This window comes from Nerophis ophidion, linkage group LG06, assembly GCF_033978795.1.
Source record: "Nerophis ophidion isolate RoL-2023_Sa linkage group LG06, RoL_Noph_v1.0, whole genome shotgun sequence".
NCBI lineage: Eukaryota > Metazoa > Chordata > Actinopteri > Syngnathiformes > Syngnathidae > Nerophis > Nerophis ophidion.
In genome coordinates this window covers 25,589,273-25,612,871 of record NC_084616.1, presented here as the reverse complement: position 1 = coordinate 25,612,871, position 23,599 = coordinate 25,589,273, and the positions used below count along the sequence as shown (strand labels likewise).

The 23,599-nt window shown below is 40.8% G+C and overlaps 1 protein-coding gene across 1 annotated transcript; it reads right to left on the bottom strand.

The window, feature by feature from the left end:
- Window positions 1-1,090: 1,090 nt before the first annotated feature.
- On the bottom strand, window positions 1,091-16,020 carry dnajc11a (DnaJ (Hsp40) homolog, subfamily C, member 11a). The gene is made up of 16 exons (XM_061903176.1): window positions 15,862-16,020; window positions 12,111-12,240; window positions 11,909-11,982; window positions 8,210-8,311; window positions 7,302-7,430; window positions 7,056-7,178; window positions 6,879-6,952; window positions 6,602-6,791; window positions 6,320-6,405; window positions 6,109-6,225; window positions 3,762-3,917; window positions 3,577-3,646; window positions 3,371-3,428; window positions 2,525-2,667; window positions 2,287-2,416; window positions 1,091-1,510 (listed from the first exon to the last, which is right to left on the bottom strand). The coding sequence occupies exons 1-16, from the start codon at window positions 15,931-15,933 to the stop codon at window positions 1,485-1,487; spliced, it is 1,680 nt and encodes a 559-aa protein (XP_061759160.1). The 5' UTR covers window positions 15,934-16,020; the 3' UTR covers window positions 1,091-1,484.
- Between the last annotated feature and the right edge of the window lie 7,579 nt (window positions 16,021-23,599).

The following is a 23,599-nucleotide window of genomic DNA, read 5'->3' as shown; positions in this document are numbered from 1 at the left end:
TCACTAGAGAAAAAGCGCTATATAAATATAATTCACTTCACACTTCACATATTAAAATTGTAGGATTGTTGAGGCTGTTGGAAGTAATTAGAGGCACTATAAATGCTGCAGAAAATGTATATTACAGCAAATGTGTGTATATTACCACCAACTAAACTCAAGTTATAACAGCACATAAAAAGTGAATAAAAACAGACTACTAATGCGTCTGCCTCACAATAAAAGGTTCCTGCAGTCCTGGATTTGAACCCAGGACTGCAGGAACTTTTTATTGTGAGGCAGACGCATTAGTAGTCTGTTCTCCCCGTGAATGCGTGGGTTCCCTTTGATTACTCCGGCTTCCTCCCACTTCCAAAGACATGCACCTGGGGATAGGTTGATTGGCAACACTAAATTGGCCCTAGTGTGTGCATGTGATTGTGAATGTTGTCTATCTGTGTTGGCCCTGCAATGAGGTGGCGACTTGTCCAGGGTGTGCCCCGCCTTCCGCCCGATTGTAGCTGAGATAGGCGCCAGCGCCCCCCGCGACCCCAAAAGGGAATAAGCGGTAGGAAATGGATGGATGGTTACAACTACATGGGGTAACAATGACTATCTGTTATCAATGAACACATATTTAACCACAACTATACCCTGCGATTAGATGGCGACTTGTGCAGGGTGTACGCCACCTTCCACCCAATTGTAGCTGAGATAAGCTCCAGCACCCCCCGCGACCCCGAAAGGGATAAGCAGTAAAAAATGGATGGATGGATGTACACAATAAAGCATGATGAAAAATGGAAAGTACTCCCTTGGAGAGCTTTCTGTTTATACAGTAGCTCGAAAATCTATAACAGATTAGAGGGACATACAAATGAGTAAAAAAAAAAAAAAAAAAACAGTATCAAAATAAGCTGTTTTAGCAGCATTTGTCTTTCGGAGGTGGAAGTATTGGAAAAACTCGAATATGAATTTAGTTTTTAGGTTGGAAACTGAGGAACTGTTATTGTAGTCGGCCAACATTCAAAGTACTGACCACAGGTCTACAGTAGTCACACCATGATGCACACTCTAAAACAAATATCAGGCAAGAAAAATACACTCAAAATGAGGGAGACAGATTTTTATTATTATGGCAAACAGGTGCATTTATGATTTAAATCACATAGGCACTGCAATTTGCGTACAATTCAGTACACACAACTGTATCATAAAAGACAAGCCCGAGCAAAAATAAAGGTACCCCGCAGAGGTTTAAGAAAAATATGGTAGTCATTGATTTTGGTGTCACATTTCTTTTCAATGAGTCCTAACCCTGTCAGTGGATACTGTCCTTTCAAACTTTCTTCCACTCTCCATATCTGACTGAATAATGTAACGTCCAAAGATAAATGCAATTATTTTGAGTGACAAACACTTGTATCCCTGTTTTGTCTAAAACAAAGGTTAATCCATTCTTCTAACAGCTGAAAGATGTCTCTTTTTGGTCAGTAGAGGAACCTCTATGTGTCAGTGTCAATCCTGTGAGCTGCAAAAATGACAGAGGACAGACAGGTTAAACCTGGGGGCTATGTAGATTTGAATCGCATGTTCAATAATTAATTGCATCAAACAAAGTTGTCAGTCACCTGCTCATGTGTAACATGGGATATGTTTGCTAGAGAGTAGGAAAGTGTTTGTTTTCACCTGTGCAGTAGAGATTGGTGCATTTGGTACGGTGCATATTAGTTTGCATTTTGATTGTCCCAATGTTGTCTGGGATACCAAAATAAGTATACTACCGCCTTTTGGCACAACTTCTAAAACAAATCGTATTTGCTTTTTGCAATACTCACATGCAGTCAGTCTATTGTTGCTTTTTGCTTAATGTGTTACATTTATTTTGTTTAATGAATTGGCCGATTACACTATACAGATAATCACACTGGTATGATATCACACTACTTAAGCTGGGTACATGCAAAGATTTTTCAAAATCCAGAGGCCTAGTACTACTAAGGGTTAACTAAACAAACTATTAAAACAAATCTGGCACGGTGCAAAGACTTGGGAGGCTTAGGCTTTCCCCACAGACACTAAGAGTTTTGGTTTTACTGTAGATATTGAACAAGGTCAATACTTATGATTGTCTGCTGTGGTCTCTTTTGAAACAAATCATTGGGACAAATTTACTTTTTACACAGCTCAGTCCATAGGAACAATCTTGTAAGACATTGTCTTCATGTGTGCTCGAGTTACAGGGTTTACTGTTGCAATCTCTGTCATGGTAAACTAAAGCAGTTTAAACTTGTTGGAGGAACTTACATTGCTTTGGTATCCTGAGTGGTTCTGCATCTCCTGATAGGACTTGATGCATAACGCCGCGGAACTGATACAGCACCTTTAGACTTTTCTCCTCTCCCACGCAGGGGTCGTAGAAGCCTGGGAGTCCTGACTAAAATGTAGAAACACACACAAAAAAACAGAAAACTAAAAACACAGTAACAATACACATATTTTAAATACCCAATTATCTCCATTTTTGGATAATATAGTCTTATACCTTTGTGGCCTCAGTCAGGATTAGTTTGGAGTCTTTAACAAGACACTGCAACGGCACAGTCACATCAATGACCTTTGCCCTCTCATGCTTTTGGCTGTTGTCAGTCACAAATTTGCCATACCAGGCATTGAGGATGATGAGACCTGGTTTAGAAGGCAGGAGTAAACAAGAGTGTAAAATAAATGCATTCCTTTTATTTTAGAGCGAGCTGAATCCTAGGAACTCAATTCCTAGGATTCAAAAGCTTTCCAACAATATTTCTGTTCTACGGTACAGAAAATTGTTTTTTAATTCCAAAAGTGCCTAACAAAACACAAGTATATAAATCTGTAACATTAGATAATTGGTCAAATTTTTAAAAAGTGCGAAGTCTGCTAGGCCACTCTTGACTGTTAAAACCTAAATGTTACATTTGCTGGAAATCAAATTGTCCGACTTCTACTTGGGGGAATTAACTAGTCTGCTTAAAATATTTTACAAGTGTGCTTATCAAAGCCTGGCATAAAAGTGGTAGTTATTGCCAGTCAAAAAAGAGGCTTGATGCTGATTAAAAGGAACAATTATTCCGCTTAAAAAAGTCCACCTTGTTTACGATGCCGTCCATATTGCCACAAAAACTTCTCAAACAGCATGAAAAACTGCTCTGTCAAAAAATTTAGCACATTCAATTTTAAATTAAGTAATATTTAATTTAATGTCACAAGTTAATGTGACATTAAATGTTATTATTATTAAATATTTAACTTTAAATGTTTGGATTTTTGATAGTCAACTGTTTCAAAACATTTTGAAAACAACAACCTGACACTGCGAATTAGCTGATCGTTTAAACATCACTAATCGTACCCATTCGAGATTCCTCAGCTTCAATAATCCTTCGCACAGACTCCTGCATGAGCAAGACCTTGAGAGATGAAAAAAGAAAAGAAAAACAAAATGTGAGATTAAATCATTTCATATTTGTATTAATGACATCACTTTCTGAACGTTGTAAGACTTCCGACATTTGCTCTCTGTTGAACACATCTCTAATGAAGCCATGAAGTACTCACCGCAGCCTCTGCCTCCTGTTTCTTTTTGGCTATGTTAGAGGCTGAGCTCTCACGCTGCTTCTCCAAGTCTCTGTTAAAAGATAGATAGGAGGAATTAAAGGAAAAGAAACAGCTTTAATAATACACGCATGGCTTCCTTTAACAACTCCTCTTCCATAAAATAATTCCAAGTGGGGATTTCTTACTGTTCTTTCTGAGCTCGCACATACGGCCGTATAATGAGTTGCTGCATGGCGAGGTAGACAATCAGTGGTCCAACTGTGGCGTAAAATACAGCACTTGGCAGAAGTTGGTCGGTCAGGTGAATGGGGAAGAAATAAGTCTGGCTCGCTCGGTTTAGTCTGCAGAGAGGAGGTCAGTTGTATTATTTATTGCCAAGCAAATTTTGCCTAGCTGCTTTACTGTGTGACATTCAGTTGTGTGGGGGGACACCGTAAAATATTGCCTGCCAAATGTGGTTGTACAACAGAGTTATTGTTATGACAATACACCTTGTGCATATTTGTACCTCGCCTTCCGCCCAACTGCAGCTGCGATAGGCTAAAACATCCACTGCAAGCCCAAGAGGGACAAGCGGTAGAAAATGGATGGATGTTGGTTATTAATTTGTTTGGAAAAACATATTGGCTTCCGCTGGTTAAACATGGTAGAGACATGCATCTGCTATTTCAATCGCCCCCACTTACAGTCAGGTGAGTCAGAGTACTGCTTTGGGACTGCAGAACCTAAGCCCCTAGCTTCTTTTCTCCATATTAGAATTTGATTATCAAGATTGATGACGCCACACTTACATTAATACAATAAACAGACTGTAAATTCTAGAGCATACGAACTACAAATTCATGGTGAAAAAAATTGTATATGCAAACATTATTTTAGCAACACTGCGCAAGCAGAACAGCAGTAACCACACACTCCTTTTCCACACACACGTAAGGAGATTAAGTGACACAACATGCAGAAGCATGACCGAAAGGATAAGATCACGAGTACAAGCGGCCAAAATGAGTTTCCTCCGCCGTGTGGCGGGGCTCTCCCTTAGAGATAGGGTGAGAAGCTCTGCCATCCGGGAGGAGCTCAAAGTAAAGCCGCTGCTCCTTCACATCGAGAGGAGCCAGATGAGGTGGTTCGGGCATCTGGTCAGGATGCCACCCGAACGCCTCCCTAGGGAGGTGTTTAGGGCACGTCCAGCTGGTAGGAGGCCACGGGGAAGACCCAGGACACGTTGGGAAGACTATGTCTCCCGGCTGGCCTGGGAACGCCTCGGGATCCCCCGGGAAGAGCTAGACGAAGTGGCTGGGGAGAGGGAAGTCTGGGTTTCCCTGCTTAGGCTGTTGCCCCCGCGACCCGACCTCGGATAAGCGGAAGAAGATGGATGGATGGATGGACATGCAGAAGCCTCATTCAGTTTGTGTTACAATTTAGTGATTTTTACACAAGCAAATGATTGATTGAATAAGGGATTTTAATCATACATAAAACACACATTTATAACAGTTTATTGGACGAATATTAATATTTATTTCATGGTTTTATTTCTCGTTTTCCGCCCAATCATGACAATGATGTCTTTGGGTCTGAACTGAATTTCATAGTTGACCAACTTCTCAGTTTATGGCCACAACCCTCTACTGTACAGGTGAGAGGCATCATTCATAATCTAGAATTAACTTTTACAAACCTCACAGCGATGCAGCAAATCACCAGCTCAGGAAGTCAATACTGCAGTAGCCAGTTACCTTTTTGTGATCAAGGAGCTGCTTGAAGTAGTTCCTCTGTGTTACCTCTTACAAAAAACAATGAGGCTAATACTTGGTTAATGTGCAGACATGTAAATGGGGTATTGTTGGCAATTTCTTTATGTTTTTGAGGGCTTTATGGGTGTAACAGATTCATAAAGAAATACAATCATGTGACTATATCCCTACAGACTGTATTGATATATAATGTATATATTGTGTTTTTTATGTTGATTTAATAATTTTAAAAAATTTATAATTTCTTGTGCGGTCCGGTACCAATCCGTCCGCGGACTGGTACCGGGCCGCAGCCCGGTGGTTGGGGACCACTGCAATAGATGACTGCCATTAGCTTCAATGTTAACAGTCTACAACATGTCGTATATTACAAATTAAAATGCATAAACTAATTTAAAACGTGTTCTTGTCTCACATTGGGATTGTGAATGATAGAAAAAAAAATCCCCTAAAAAATGCATCCATCCATCCATCTTCTACCGCTTATTCCCTTTTGGAGTCGCGGGGGGCGCTGGCGCCAATCTCAGCTACAATTGGGCGGAAGGCGGTGTACACCTTGGACAAGTAGCCACCTCATCCCAGGGCCAACACACATAGACAGACAACATTCACGCACTAGGGCCAATTTAGTGTTACCGATCAACCTAAAAATGCAGTTACCTTTTAACAATAACCTAAAACTACTGAACTAAATATTGGTTGAAATATTGTGACCTACAAAAGTGGCAAACTTTTCTATACGGCCCAGCTTTAAATGAATAAAAGCAGCACTTACTTGACCTTAAGCGATACACCTTGGGGCACCCCTACACTCACGGTGGCCCCCAAAACGCTATGTCGACTGATTTTTCTCTCAGCACCATACTCTACCACGGTTCCAAAGAAACCAGACCTGCAACACAGATACAACTCAGAATCAGAATAACCACTGACATTGTTCTTTATTACTCTCTCAAAAATCTGAAAATGATGCTTAGAGCACATACTTTATTGAGCCCTTAATTTTTGTCTGGTCTTCATCCTGGAACTTATACTGGTAACTCATCATCATGAAAGTGTGTTGAATGCCAAGCTGCATAGTGTAGGAGAACATTGTGGCTCATTGTGGGCAGGCAACTGGAGATGAAATGCGCGCGCGCGCGCACGCATGCGCACACGCTCACGCACGCACGCACGCACGCACGCACGCACGCACGCACGCACGCACGCACGCACGCACACACGCACACACGCACACACGCACACACGCACACACACACACACCGAACCTGCACTGCGAATGTAAAATGGCTGCTCTTGGTGTCTCTGACTACGCTGGTGTTCATGGACGACTGGATCCCCCAACGCCATTGTAGGTAGCCCATTGTGTTCTTGTCGAGGTGACGAGCCAGCACTGTGGTGATGCCAGGACGCACACCTCGAGATGAAAACTGGAGCCCACATTGCCCTGTCACAAAGCTGAGGTAGAGCAGAACAAGACAACTTACAAAGTTGTCCATTTTTTGAATTATTAGTGCACATATTTTTCTAACAATTCAGACATACCACCGAGGTGTCAAATTGCGGAACACCTTCATTCCAAACAGAGGTCCATGTGTGTCCCCGGCACCAAGCTCTATCTATATACACAGGAAATATATGATCACTTTACCATGGCTGTCATCAGACAGTCAGTCAAGGAATGTGAAAAATTGCCTTTATACTTAATAAAGAGCAGCATACCTCCCCCCAACCCTGAGCTGAGGTAACTTTCCTCAGGGCCAGGTTAATAGTCCCACCTCCGTTTCCATTGTGTGTGGACAAGGAACCGGATAAGATGGCTGTGTCATTTGTGGTAAGAGGGGCCTGCAGAAGAATACATAGTACAGCTAAACCTGGTTAAGCCTTTACATGTAGTTATGTGGCTGAAGTAATATTGCAAAAACAAGTACACAAATCTCAAGAGTGCAATCTGGCACTAAATTTCACCTCAATGGATTGTGATATGTGCATCTTGTTGATTTCCACATGCGGGATGCCTCCTTCATCCATTTCCCCATAGTCCTCTTCATAACGATCAAAGAGGTCAGTGGCATCAATGCCCACACTAATAGTTCCCTTTGAATAAATACATGGGTGAGAGAAAGTGTTAAAAGTTGATACTGGTGGAGTGTGGACTGTAAAAAGAAGTATATTGAAAAGGATACATTCAATGCCAGCAATTTAGGGTCAAATGTCAATCAAAATCAACTAAAGCCCTTAGGTAGATAAAGAGTACAACATGTTAGTGACGGGTAAAATGTTACGGAAGCATCAATGCCTTATGAAACACAGGAAGAGATACTGTGTCCCTCGATGTGTTACTTGAAGAAAACAAAACGTGTAGCTGCTTTGTCTTTTGACTTAAGTGCCCTACTGTGTTTATCAAGAAGCGCTTATTTTGGCTCACAAGTGGCAGTTGGTGCTAAAAGAAGACACAGGTTTTCATCTCCATCTTTGATCTAAAGGGAACTAAGAAAAATGTGTGCCGTCATTTTTGATCTAAAGGCGCCAAATACAGTAAATATCAATCTCTTTAGTTTACTATTTGGCTCATTGACTAGAAATGCGCGTTTGATTTAATTTCTTACAGTAGCTATTTGTCAAAAAATAAAATAAAATAAATTATATTTGCTAAATATTTTATTTTATTTCCAGGTGAAATATTTTTATTTTTTAAATCAATCTTATGGCGGACGACCATTATGAAACACTAACTCGATATCAGTGCAGTGTCAGTATAGGTAGTGAGTGTGCAGTACACTCACTTAGGCCTCAATTACCCATCACTACAATATGCACAAGAAAGCTCTATAAAAAGAGACAAGATAAGCTGAGTTGGTAACCGTTGGCTATACCTTTGGGTTGGTCCTTTGCTGCAGTCTTCGTTCCTCTCGCTCTATCTGAAGCCGCTCATACTCCTCTCTGATCTCTGCGGGAGTTCTTTTCCTCTCCACCACCTGGTAGAACAGCATGTGCCTTTTTATTCTCAAATACATAATGTATTTGTTATTGTTACTATACAGCTAATGCAGTGAGTTAATAGTTTTAGAGTTGGCACAGCAAAACAAAATTGAAATAAGAATTTTAATCTGAGGTTTTCCATAAAAGCCAAACTTTTATCACCCGGGATTTCCTTTGGATGCCTAACGGCTGTGGAACGATACCGCCACAGCGACTGACTTTTTAAGTTCCCATTTAGGTTAATGTGTTGATTTCCCCTGTGTGCACGGACGGTGGCGCCCTGCCAGTGCCAAACCTAATCCCTGTGCTAAATATACGCAAAGATTCCATATTTGCCAAACGGCACAACATGGCAGATCAATGTAGCTTAAATCTGCTTGTGTAGCACAGAAAGTCATGCACTAACACAAAATAAGTAATCCAAATTACTTCCACAAATAAATAGTGTTCAACTTAGGATGTATTTTACACTTTGAAACGTCCGAATGGGCAAAGACGGACATGAAGTCAACTTGTCAAAGGTTTTCAGACACAATTTCAACTCGTAGACACAAATGTATGAGGATATGCTGATTCTGCAGATCCGAAATCAAATAATCATATTACAGACATATCCTGGACAGCTATTTCGGGGCCCCGGTCAAATACCAGCTGATACCGGGAGTGTGAGTGTGTAGAATGCTCGCGATGGATGGAGGGATAGATGGATGAAGATATAGATAGATAAAATGTTATCTGTTCCAAAAGAGAAGAAAATTCCCCTTTGACAAGGGTCGAATAATAAATACAACTCACATTGAAAACAAAGTGCAGTATATTGAAAGAAGACTGTTAAAAACAAATAGATTCTAAAAACTGTAGTCGTTGCTCGTAGCAACAACAACGACAAAAAAGTTGCTGTTTTGCAAGACAAAACTGTTGTCTTTTCCACGTGTCAAGTCAAGTCAGTGCCCTTGGTTTTTATTGGACAGCAAAGCTTGAAACGTGCCGCGGTGTTGGAATTCAGCAGCCGTTATCTATCTTGAGTGACAGGACAGAGATAAGTTTGATTTTGCTCCCTTTGAAGGACTTAAAAAACTGTTTGTGGTTTGCTTTACTACAACTCCCCGAATTCACGAAATCTTGTAGGATTCTTAGTTATTTCGCTGCACAGCGAAACCGCGACAATAATTCAATGGGGATTGCCTGATGGCGGACACGTTACGTGGTGGTGCCGTTCAGTAACCGTAACGCGTCCAGTGGAAATCCGGGGTTAAGGGTATTTATTGTGAATTGTCAACTTAAGAAATGTATCACACAAATTACGTGGCACGCTTGAAAATTAAAGATTTGATCAGGGCAGGGTGATATGAACCACAACTGATATCCCGGTATTTTTAGGTCATATAATATTATAAGGGTATTTTAAACAAAATGTGCAAAGTGTTTCGTTTGAGCTCCACACCACATGACTGTTACTACCTATGTTCTGAAAATTACTTAAAAAAATATTATTATAGTTACTCCTTACTTAAAGAAAACAGTAATTTAATTCTAATAAAACTACTGTTTAATAATTGTAATTAAGTACTAGGGAAAGTAATTGTTACTTGAAAAAAAAAACTTTAAATATACAGTGGGGCAAAAAAGTATTTAGTCAGCCACCGATTGTGCAAGTTCTCCCACTTAAAATGATGACAGAGGTCTGTAATTTTCATCATAGGTACACTTCAACTGTGAGAGACAGAATGTGAAAAAAAAATCCAGAAATTCACATTGTAGGAATTTTAAATAATTTATTTCGAAATGATGGTGGAAAATAAGTATTTGGTCAACCATTCAAAGCTCTCACTGATGGAAGGAGGTTTTGGCTCAAAATCTCACGATACATGGCCCCATTCATTCTTTCCTTAACATGGATCAATCGTCCTGTCCCCTTAGCAGAAAAACAGCCCCAAAGCATGATGTTTCCACCCCTATGCTTCACAGTAGGTGTGGTGTTCTTGGGATGCAACTCAGTATTCTTCTTCCTCCAAACACAACGAGTTGAGTTTATACCAAAAAGTTCTGTTTTTGTTTCATCTGACCATTTGACATTCTCCCATGTGCTCTGTGGCAAACTTCAGAGGGGCCTGAACATGAACTGGCTTAAGCAGGGGGACACGTCTGGCACTGCAGGATTTGATTCCCTGTCGGCGTAGTGTGTTACTGATGGTAACCTTTGTTACTTTGGTCCCAGCTCTCTGCAGGGCATTCACCAGGTCCCCCCTTGTGGTTCTGGGATTTTTGCTCACCGTTCTCATGATCATTTTGACCCCACAGGATGAGATCTTGTGTGGAGCCCCAGATCAAGGGAGATTATCAGTGGTCTTGTTTGTCTTCCATTTTCTGATAATTGCTCCCACAGTTGATTTTTTCACACCAAGCTGCTTGCCTATTGTAGATTCAATCTTCCCAGTCTGGTGCAGGTTTACAATCCTTTTCCTGGTGTCCTTTGACAGCTCTTTGGTCTTGGCCATAGTGGAGTTTGGAGTCTGACTGTGGCAGGAAGTGTCTTTTATACAGATAATGAGTTCAAACAAGTGCCATTAATACAGGTAACGAGTGGAGGACAGAAGAGCTTCTTAAAGAAGAAGTTACAGGTCTGTGAGAGCCAGAGATCTTCCTTGTTTGAAGTGACCAAATACTTATTTTCCACCATAATTTACAAATAAATTCTTAAAAATTCCTACAATGTGAATTCCTGGATTTTTTTTTCACATTCTGTCTCTCACAGTTGAAATGTACCAATGATGAAAATTACAGACCTCTGTCATCATTTTAAGTGGGAGAACTTGCACAATCGATGGCTGACTAAATAATGTTTTGCCCCATTGTATGTCCTATGCAGTTGAGAGAAGTTTAAGAGTAATAAAGTGTGCGTACGTGTGTGTGCCTTTAAAAAGGCAGTGTCTGTTACCAAGTGATGTGTGACTTCTGCGAGAGTTTCAGCGAAACTGTTGTTGTTAGCTTTAGCTGTTAGCAGTGGTTGTTTTTGTTAACTCTGACAGCTGTTCTGTTTATTATTTACATCGGCTTGCGTTACCTACAGTCAATAAAGTGGAGCCACCGCCTGCACCCACCAGTCGCCCGAGTTACGGTGCCTGCTGTGCATCCCCCCGGCCACCAACACCCATAACAAAGACGCATCAAAAGATACCAGAATGGTCTTAAATAAATGTGTCTTTTGAAAATATACTGGCAATAACTGTGATACCAGTGTACCGCACAACCCTAGATTTAAAAGCTAAAAATTTAGAGTACCAATGATTGTCACACACAAACTTGGTGTGGCGAAATTAACCTCTGCACTTAACCCATCTCCTTGTTCCCCCCCTGGGAGGTGAAAGGAGCAGTGCGCAGCAGCGGTGGCCGCGCCTTGGAATAATTTTAGTGATTTAACCCCCAATACCAACCCTTAATGCTGAGTGCCAAGCAGGAAGGTAATGGGTCCCATTTTTATAGTATTTGGTATGACTCGACTGGGGTTTGAACTCATGACCTACTGATCTCAGGGCAGAAACGCTAATCACAAGACCACTGTGCAGGTTTTTTTGATGAATAAATAGATTTACCTCCCATCCTTCCACATCCAGTCCACGCTTGCCATACACGTCATAGATTGCTCGTGCCTGCGGCTCACTGAGCACTAGGGAGACATACAACAGTCAAGTCAAGAAGGTCAATGATGTATTAACGTTAGTGTTGCTTGAGGTATGTACCTATCCATCAACATGTCAGTTGATGGACTCACATTAAGGTACTGAAAAAACTTACCTTCATAAGCTTCATGTACAAGATTAAAGAGCTGCTCTGCTTGTCGCTTTAGTTCTGGATCCCGATGTTTGTCTGGGTGATAGAGCATACATAGACGCCTGTACGCAGCTTTCAGTTCATCCTGCGTTGCCTGAAGCGCCACATTAAAGACAGCGTGAGAATAAATGAGTAATTTAAAATTACATATTTTGAAAATTATTCAGAAATCAATTGTTGGAATTGGAATCAAAAGTATCGATCCGTTGTGGTGAAAAAGGAGCTGAGCCGGAAGGCAAAGCTCTCAATTTACCACTCGATCTACGTTTCCATCTTCACCTATGGTCATGAGCTTTGAGTTATGACCGAAAGGACAAGATCACGGTTAAAAGCGGCCGAAATGAGTTTCCTCCGCCGGGTGGCGGGGCTCTCCCTTAGAGAAGGGTGAGAAGCTCTGCCACCCGGGGGGAGCTCAAAGTAAAGCCGCTGCTCCTCCAAATCGAGAGGAGCCAGATGAGGTGGTTCGGGCATCTGGTCAGGATGCCACCCGAACGCCTCTCTTGGGAGGTGTTTAGGGCACGTCCAACCGGTAGGAGGCCACGGGGAAGACCCAGGACACGCTGGGAAGACTATGTCTCCCGGCTGGCCTGGAAACGCCTCGGGATCCCCCGGGAAGAGCTGGACGAGGTGCCTGGGGAGAGGAAAATCTGGGTCTCCCGGCTTAGGCTGCTGCCCCCGCGACCCTACCTCAGATAAGCCGAAGAAGATGGATGGATGGAATCAAAAATCCCAACAATTTTTATTTTTTTTTAGAAATAGGACCTGTCTAAACAGAACAGTTTACGGTGAATTTATCTTAGACTTAGACTTACTTTTATTGTCATTCAAATTTGAACTTTACAGTAAAGAAAATAACGAGATTTCATTGCAATAGCTGGATTGATTGATTGAAACTTTTATTAGTAGATTGCACAGTACAGTACATATTCCGAACAATTTACCACTAAATGATAAGACCCGAGTAAGTTTTTCAACTTGTTTAAGTCGGGGTCCACATTAATCGATTCATGGTCGTACAGGATAAAAGAGCAGTTCACGATGAATTAGGGCTGGGCGATATATCGATATACGCGATATATCGCGGGTTTGCCTCTGTGCGATATAGAAAATGCCTATATCATGATATTCAAGTATACATTCTTACGCAGTTGCTTTTAGCTGCGGGCATTACACTACAGGCTCTTCCCACTCCTTGTGTCTCTTTCTCACAGACAGTAAGCGCACAAACTTACACACGGCACATACTGTCACGTAGGACTGGGCGATATATTGATACATACATTATATCGCGATATACCGTATATATCGATATATCACGGGTTTGTCTCTGTGCAATATAGAAAATGACGATATCGTAATATTCGAGTATACGTTCTCACGCAGGACTTTTAGCTGCGGGTGTACACTTCAGGCTCTCCTTGCTCTTTCCTGTGTCTCCTCGCAGACAAGCAGGCGCACATTTGTCACAAACTGTCACATCACACGTCACATACACGCCCTCGCAGGGCGGAGAGCTAGCGGCGTGGTTAACGTTAGCTGCTAACGTAGCCGTATGAGAGAAAGATGCTGCGGATCTGGTAACAAATGAAGGAAGAAGTAATTCCCAAGAAAAGCAGCAGGGTTTCCATCGTCTGGCGGTGGTTCGGCTTCAAGTGGGAATATGTCGAACAGACAACCGTAATTTGTCAAGTGTGGGGGGGAAAAGCGTCGCTATAAAAAGTAGCATTACTGCTAATATGTAGCATCATTTGAAAAGTCACTCGCTAGACAATGAAGAGAATTTCATAACCTTAGTAACCTACCCCATAGTGAGGACGAATACTATTTGATTTCCTATTATGCAGATCATTTTTATTTGGCACTTAAAATGTCTCTGACAATCTTGCAATTTATATTTTGGAAATGACTTGAATGTTTGTGCCATTGCTTAATAACTTTAATAAATATACTTTTGGTCAATTGACTTAGTTGTGATTTCCCTCTCTGCATGAAAGTTTAAAAGTAGCATATATTAATGCAGTATGAAGAAGAATGTTTTAATGTACAAACATAGAATCATCATACTGCTGTGATTATATGCATCAAGTGTTCATTCAAGGCCAAGGCAAAATATCGTTATATATATTGTATATTGCGATATGGCCTAAAAATATCGCAATATTAAAAAAAGGAAATATCGCCCAGCCCTACTGTCACGTCATACGTCACATACCTATACGCCCTCACAGAGCAAAGAGGCAACAGACTGGGTAACGTTAGCTGTGATGCTAGCGAAGCCGTGCGAGTGGTAATACAAGAGAAAGAAGGTGCGAATGAAGGAAAAATTAATTCCCAAGAAAAACAGCAGGGGGTCCATCGTCTGGCGGTGGTTTGGCTTCGAGTGGGAATATGTCGAATAGACAACTTTAATTTGTCAAGCGTGGGGCACAAGCATTGCTACCAAAAGTAGCATGATCGCTAATACGTAGCATAATTTGAAATGTCACCTGCTAATAACTTTAATAGATACAGTTTTGGTCAATTGACTTAGTTGTGATTTCCTTCTCAGCATGAAAGTTTAAAAGTAGCATATATTAATGCAGTATGAAGAAGAATGTTCTAATGTAGACACATACAATCATCATACTGCTGTTATTATATGTATCAAATGTTCATTCAAGGCTAAGGCATAAACCGAGATATTTATCGTGTATCGCGATATGGCCTAAAAATATCAAGATATTAAAAAAAGCCATATCGCCCAGCCCTACGCGGAATTTACCTGATGCAAATATTACTTTTTCTAATGTTTAACGACAGCATCAAGCCCAAGGTATAGTCGTGTTAATAAAACAGTAAAAGGAAGACAAATGCAGACATTCGATCCCGACATGAAAGTCTAACCTAAGCTGTAAATCCAGGTGTAACTGTTGTAAGCATTTCACCAATCTCGCGCACTTTGCAAATTATACGTCATTTCCATTGTGCGCAAGCAATTTGCATATCACAAGACGAGATTTAAGACAAGCTTTTTTGGATGGTTTAGTCAGTAACCCTACATTATTATATTTTATAAATAGTAAACAAAGTTGTGGTAGTAGTTTAGTCAGTTGTTTAGTCGTGGATGTTCACTGTATAGTGGTTAAGGTTAGGGTTGGACTGATTTGAGGGCAATACTCAGTTATATTGTCCCGACTACAAATGAATAGATTTACATAAGTATTTAATAAATTACTTTGACAACAAAAACATGTATCTGCGCCCATTGATTTGCAAAATGTGCACCACAAATTATTCAAATATATAGCTGGAAGCAATTAGCAAAAAGATTGCGCATTATACAAATGTGCAAAATGCGGTTGCGCATTTTGCTAATTGCTCACATTGGTATTGTGCCTACAACAATATTACCCATGGTAGCATTAGCCATGTGCACACTTCACCAAACAACTCGTAAACTACAATTTGAGACCTGTGACACCCACTAAACTAGTGTAGCGAATACTGTTTGACGTGGGGTTGTTGAGCGATGTATTACTCAGAGTAAGATAATTCCCCATAAACTTGTGTGTATGGACCCTAGACATCAATGTCGAGGGTCACAAGCTAGCCGCCGAGCTAACGTTGAACTACATAGCACGTGTAAGAATGGACTAGAAGTATTTGGTGGCGCGAACAGAATAGCTTGGACTTGCTTGCCCGCTACAGCACCACACAAGACACATGCGTAATGTACCTCTCGCCGGACATTTAGAAGAGAATAGTAATCATCACTTGATATCTCATCATCGTCCAAGGCAGACGCCATGTTTACACCCGGTCATTTCTTCTTCGAACCATCCATTGGGTTACTCAACGGCATTCCATAAGACTCTATCGCCTCTCTGTGCTTTGGAAGTGTAACCGCAGCATCGTTCATATGCGTGTACTCGATTTTTGCTCTTTGGCACCGGCTTCCTCCCACCTCCAAAGACATGCACCTGGGGATAGGTTGATTGGCAACACTAAATTGGCCCTAGTGTGTGAATGTGAGTGTGAATGTTGTCTGTTTATCTATGTTGGCCCTGTGATGAGGTGGCGACTTGTCCAGGGTGTACGCCGCCTTCCGCCCGAATGCAGCTGAGATTGGGTCCAGCACCCCCCGTGACCCGAAAAAGGGACAAGCAATAGAAAATGGATGGATGGATGGCTTCAGCTTGTGCTTTTAATACAATTCAAACCTTTTTTTTTTTACTTTGGATATGACTTTTATTATTATGGATATTTGACATTATGTATTAGAATGTACAGTGGGGAAAAAAAGTATTTAGTCAGCCACCGATTGTGCAAGTTCTCCCACTTAAAATGATGACAGAGGTCTGTAATTTTCATCATCGGTACACTTCAATTGTGAGAGACAGAATGTGAAAAAAAATCCAGGAATTCACATTGTCAGAATTTTAAAGAATTTATTTGTAAATTATGGTGGATAATAAGTATTTGGTCAACCATTCAAAGTTCTCACTGATGGAAGGAGGTTTAGGCTCAAAATCTCACGATACATGGCCCCATTCATTCTTTCCTTAACACGGACCAATCGTCCTGTCCCCTTAGCAGAAAAACAGCCCCAAAGCATGATGTTTCCACCCCCATGCTTCACAGTAGATATGGTGTTCTTGGGATGCAACTCAGTATTATTCTTCATCCAAACACGACAAGTTGAGTTTATACCAAAATGGATACATGGAAGATACAGCAGAGGATTGGGAGAATGTCATGTGGTCAGATGAAACCAAAATAGAACTTTTTGGTATAAACTCAACTCGTCGTGTTTGGAGGAAGAAGAATACTGAGTTGCATCCCAAGAACACCATACCCACTGTGAAGCATGGGGGTGGAAACCTCATGCTTTGGGGCTGTTTTTCTGCTAAGGGGACAGGACGATTGAGAATGAATGGGGCCATGTATCGTGAGATTTTGAGCCAAAACCTCCATCCATCAGTGAGAGATTTGAATGGTTGACCAAATACTTATTTTCCACCATAATTTACAAATAAATTCTTTAAAATTCCTACATTGTGAATTCCTGGATTTTTTTTCACATTCTGTCTCTCACAGTTGAAGTGTACCTATGATGAACATTACAGACCTCTGTCATTATTTTAAGTGGGAAAACTTGCACAATCGGTGGCTAACTAAATACTTTTTTGCCCCCACTGTATTAATGGAAAACCCCTTGAGATGCAGCATCTCGTTTTCAAGGGGCATTTAAAATGAAATCTAACACAATACAGTACAACACAGGACAAGTTACACAACAAACAATTACAAACAATCATTCGTGGAGAGGGGTGGGGGGCACAGATTAGGGGACCGCAGCTGTTCAAAGTCAGGACCCGGGATGGACCACTTAATGTGCATCAGTGGAAAACCTCTCTGGGCTGCTGACTTGTCTCTACTCAAGATGATCTTCGGCTGGCCCCACTGGAAACTGGACCCTCACACTATGAACTAGATCCACTTGACGTCCATTGCACTGGTCGCCCGGGCGTCCTCTCCAAGTTTTCTGATTGTGATCCCATTGGGTTTAGTTTTTTTTTGCTCTGATGTGGGATCTGAGTTGAGGATGTCGTTGTGGCTTCCGTGATTTGGGGCTATATGACTGTGTGGGTTCCCTACGAGTACTTCGGCTTCCTCCCATGTCCAAAGATTGATTGGCAACACCAAAATTGGCCTTAAAGTGTGTGAGTGAAAGTGTGAATGTTGTCTGTCTATCTGTGTTGGCCCTGCGATGAGGTGGCGACTTGTCCAGGGTGCACATGACTTTCCGCCCAAATGCAGCTGAGATAGGCTCCAGCACCCCCCGAAACCCTGAAAGGGACAAGCGGTAGAAAATAGATGGATGGATGGATGAATAAACTTTGATTGATTGATTGATGGATCATTAATTTTGCTCAGATACCTCTCAGCTCACACAACTCTGAAATAATTTAAAATATTTACGATATAATAAAATATAATGCAGTAAAATAAATATAATATTATTAAATTAAATTCTAACCAAGGACATACTACATACAGTGGCGTTCAGTTTTATGATAAACAAAAAAGAGACGTAGATAAAGACCTCAGAGAGACAGGCAAATGATTCCAGTCAAAGGGGGCTCTAAAAGAAAAGGACCTCCAGGCCAGCTCTTTAGACACAGTAGGGACAGTAAATGTAGGCTATTGATAGTGTCTTAGAGAGTAGGATGATGTAAAGGGCACAAGAAAACATTTCAAATATGCTGGTAGATTAAAATAAATACACTTGAAAATAAATAGAAACCAGCGGTACAGCTATCGCTTGACAGGATGGAGCCAGTTGTGAGCTGGGTGTTAAAATGACAGTGATGAGTTCTGTTTGGAGAACTTAAAATAAATCTACCAAGGGTGTTTAACAAAACATTAAGAGGTTTAAGGGTTTAATTATAGGTATTAAAATAAACTATGTCCGCATAGTCATAGTATTTGGCAATTCTTCAGTGCAAAATGTTGATAATGGCAGCACAGCCCACCGGATAGAACGGGATAGGAAAGGATAGGATAGGATAGGATAGTATAGTATAGGATAGGATAGGATAGGATAGGATAGGATAGGATAGGATAGGATAGGATAGGATATTCATTCCACACTGGGGAAATTATATGGTTGTAATGCTACAAAATGTCCTCAAAATAAGGTGAAAACACACATGAAAACAATATTGGAAACATCAAAGGACAAAAAGGACTAAAATACATTAAAAAGGCCAAACAGCTGATTCAACCAGATGTCACCTCAGTGGAACAATTTCTCCATACAGCTACAAAAGTACAACACACACAAGAAAAATAGCAATCGATAATACATATTGCGCACATAAGATTACACATATAGACTTAAAGGGGAACATTATCACAATTTCAGAAAGGTTAAAACCAATAAAAATCAGTTCCCAGTGGCTTATTTTATTTTTCGCAGTTTTTTAAAAATTTTACCCATCATGGAATATCCCGAAAAAAGGCTTTAAAGTGCCTGATTTTCGCTATATGTAAATCCACCCGTCCATTTTCCTGTGACGTCACATAGTGATGCCAATACAAACATGGCGGATAGCACAGCAAGATATAGCAACATTAGCTTGGATTCAGACTTGGATTTCAGCGGTTTAAGCGATTCAACAGATTACGCATGTATTGAAATGGATGGTTGGAGTGTGGAGGCAGATAGCGAAAACAAAATTAAAGAAGAAAGTGAAGCTATTGAGCGAATAGCTATTGAAGCTATTCGGCGATCGCCTTCTAACCAACGATTGCATCTTTTGACCACTGGAGCAACTTAAATCCGTCGATTGGTAAGTGTTTGTTTGGCATTAAATGTGTGTGGAGAGAAAGGCTGGATGCAAATATAGCTACAAATGTACATTCAGCTAGCCTAAATAGCATGTTCGCATCAAATAGCTGGCAGTCATGCTGTGACCAAATATGTCTGATTAGCACGTAAGTCAATAACATCAACAAAACTCACCTTTGTGATTTCATTGACTTTATCGTTGGAAATGCATCTGCTTTGAGTGTCGCAGGATAGCCACACATTCTTGCCATTTCTGCCATGGTAACATCGATTAGCATGCCGTGCTAATCGATGCACACCCCACGTTAGACAACTTGAATCCGTCCCTGATCGTGTTGTTACACCCTCCGACAACACACCGACGAGGCATGATGTCTCCAAGGTACGGAAAACAGTCGAAAAAACGGAAAATAACAGAGCTGATTTGACTTGTGTGTGTAATGTGTTTGAGAAAATGGTGGATTGCTTCCCATTGTAACGTCACGGGTGAACGGTCTTCGCTCCGACAGCGAACAATTGAAAGGCGTTTAAATTGCCAAATTCACCCTTTTAGAGATCGGAAATCGGTTAAAAAACATATGGTCTTTTTTCTGCAACATAAAGGTATATATTGACGCTTACATATGTCTGGTGATAATGTTCCCCTTTAACAACAAAGCAAAAACATTATTTCAATACCCAAATACACCACTGTTGCCTTACCAGGAACAGACCCAACAAATAAATGATAAATGATAAATGGGTTGTACTTGTATAGCGCTTTTCTACCTTCAAGGTACTCAAAGCGCTTTGACACTACATCCACATTTACCCATTCACACACTGCTGGAGGGAGCTGCCATGCAAGGCGCCAACCAGCAACCATCAGGAGCAAGGGTGAAGTGCCTTGCTCAGGACACAACGGACATGACGAGGTTGGTTCTAGGTGGGATTTGAACCAGTGACCCTCGGGTTGCGCACGGCCACTCTCCCACTGCGCCACGCCGTCCCAAAGTAACCAAGTGAGTCGACTCCGTCCTCTAAGTGGACATTGGCTCTCGGCCAATGTCAAGTTAACGCGGATGAGAGAGAATAAGTACAGGGAACCCTAAATTCATTAAGCCAGGGCTCCGTGATGCTCGGCCATCCCGACGCTCAGAGCTACTGTAGCTCGGCAGCTCCGTCTCCTCCTCCACATCTCCCCCGATTGCTCCTTGCCAGCTGTTGGTCTCTAGTGCAAACATGGCCAAAAGGCTCCCCCGAGGTGTATCCCAAAAAAGCACCAAAAAGCAGCGCAGAAGTCACAAAACTGCCACCTCTTGTTGCACGGTCCCAAAAGGGCCCCAAACCAAGATGCAAAAAAAACATGAAAACAAGAGAGAGATCAAGAACACAAACAAGGACACACAAGAGCACAGAGCTCCTGCAACCAGCAGCTATTACAGCAGCACCATAATTGCCGTCTTGCCATTCAGTAACATGGTAAATATAATAAAACTTCTTATTCATCCCTTAATTTCAATGTGCTTCATTCTACAGCTTACTGATCAATGAGACAACGAGATGTATCAGATCTTATAAACTGAACATGATCTGCATTAAATTTGGAACATATGACAAGGACATATACCCAGAAGAGAGCTAGAGAAGGAGGGAAAATAATTCACATGATTACTTTAGGTCTTGCATGAGTAGGAAACTCATGCAAGACCTAAAGAGCAGAGCCTTTTTTGACTGTGCAAGGCCAGCAGGCAGCAAAGGAGCTGTCCTTTCAGCACCACCCCCTCCACCATTTCACAACCGATGGCCCACAGCCTGTTAATGTAGGATGAAGGCTGTCCTTAAGTGCTGGAGTTGACAAGCATGCCAACAGCAACGTGTATCAAGCTCAATGATCTGTAATTAGATCGCTTGTAGTTATTAATGCCGCCACACTATTGTCAAGCCGAGCTGTGCCACATTAATATTAGGGGAACCTTGAAGGCACAGTGATGAAACAAAAGATCCCTTTTGCTCCAAAATCCTCATCATTAGTGCTATAAAGATGGCATTTATTTACATTGTGCCTTCCAACTTTTTAAGTGCTTTTCACACATCTTTCAATTCACAAAATGATTAACGATGTTGACGTACCCATGGAAGGAAAGTTAGCATCTCATTTATACATTGATGAGAGCCACAACATCAGAATATACAAACATACAATACAATAAAATACAAATGTTTAATTTTCCTGAGGGGAATCTCCTGAAGGAATCAATAAAGTACTATTTATCTAAATAATACTTTGACAGGTCAGAGTTGGCACTGGAAATTTAATTCTCAACTTCTATCTTAAAAATGACCCTGTATCACATGAACCAGCGAATTACCTGGTAGACTACTCATGTGGCCACTAGTAACGTGGTGATGGTCCGCACTTTTCTTGTTATACGGATATGTATACGTAATAATTAGGGGTGTGGGAAAAAATCAATTTGAATACGAATCGAATTGAATACGTTGTGCAATTGAGAATCGATTCTCATTTAAAAAAAAAAAATCAAATTTTTTTTTTTTTAATCAATCCAACAAACCACTACACAGCAATACCATAAAAATGCAATCCAATCCCAAAACCAAACCTGACCCAGCAACACTTAGAACTGCAATAAACAGAGCAATTGAAAGGAGACACAAACATGACACAGAACAAACCAAAAGTTGTGAAACAAAAATGAATATTATCAACAGCAGTATCAATATTAGTTATAATTTCAGCATAACAGTGATTAAAAATCCCTCATTGACATTATCATTAGACATTTATAAAAAAAAAAAAAAAAAGAACAATAGTGTCACAGTGGCTTACACTTGCATCACATCTCATAAGCTTGACAACACACTGTGTCCAATAGTTTCACAAAGATAAAATAAGTCATATTTTTCGTTCGTTTAATAGGTAAAACAAATTTACATTATTGCAATTAGTTGATAAAACATTGTCCTTTATAATTAATAAAGCTTTTTTTTTTAAATCTACTACTCTGCTAGCATTTCAGCAGACTGGGGTAGATCTTGCTGAATTCCATGTATTGAATGAATACAGAATCGTTTTGAATTGGAAAAATATCGTTTTTGAATCGAGAATCGCGTTGAATCGAAAAAATCGATGTATTATCGAATCGCGACCCCAAGAATCGATATTGAATCGAATCGTGGGACACTCAAAGATTCGCAGCCCTAGTAATAATCAACAAATTGTCTATATTGTCTGGGGACGGCATGGCGCAGTTGGGATAGTGGCTGTGCCAGCAACCTGAGGGTTACTGGTTCAATCCCCACCATCTACCATCCTAGTCACATCAGTTGCGTCCTTGAGCAAGACACTTCACCCTTGCTCTTGATGGGGCCTGGTTAGCGCCTTGCATGGAAGCTCCCACCACTAGTGTGTGAATGTGTGTGTGAATAGGTGAATGTGGAAATATTGTCAAAGGGCTTTAAGGTTCCTTAAAAAGGTAGAAAAGCGCTATTTAAGTAAAACCCATTTACCATTTACCACATGTCCTACAGTATTCAGGGTCATATAGGCTAGCAGTGGTCATTCTGCACAGTCCACTGCTGCATCTGCACACGATTCAGTTATCAACTCTGCTTACCTTTATTTTGATATGATTTACTGCTTTACACCAAAACTCACAAAACTATTGCATTGAATAAAGATGACACAAAGACAATAATTACTAAAACAATGAATACTATTCAACATGTAGCAGGAAAGAAGAAAACTGTATTCAAAAGAGACGATTGTAGTAAATAAACAATCACAGCAGGATAAGCTCGTGTCAGCATGTGTGTTTGTGTCTTTAATGTATCCTTAAAAGTCACAATTACCCAGTGATGATGAATTTGCTCAACCAATGACCAACCCAAAGTGGTTTACGTTTCGCTTAGTACATTTGGAACCATGGTGATAGTGGACCATACGCAGTGGTACCGCAACTCAAAAGTGGTCCAATTTCAGGGTGTTTTGAGATAAAAGTTGTCTCTCGGCTAATTGTTATGCTTTAAGTTGCAAGCAAAAATTTGAGTTACAAGCGTCCTGCCAGTTGGTCTAAAAATTGTCACAGTGAACAATGTAAAATCCGCTCAAAACATCCGG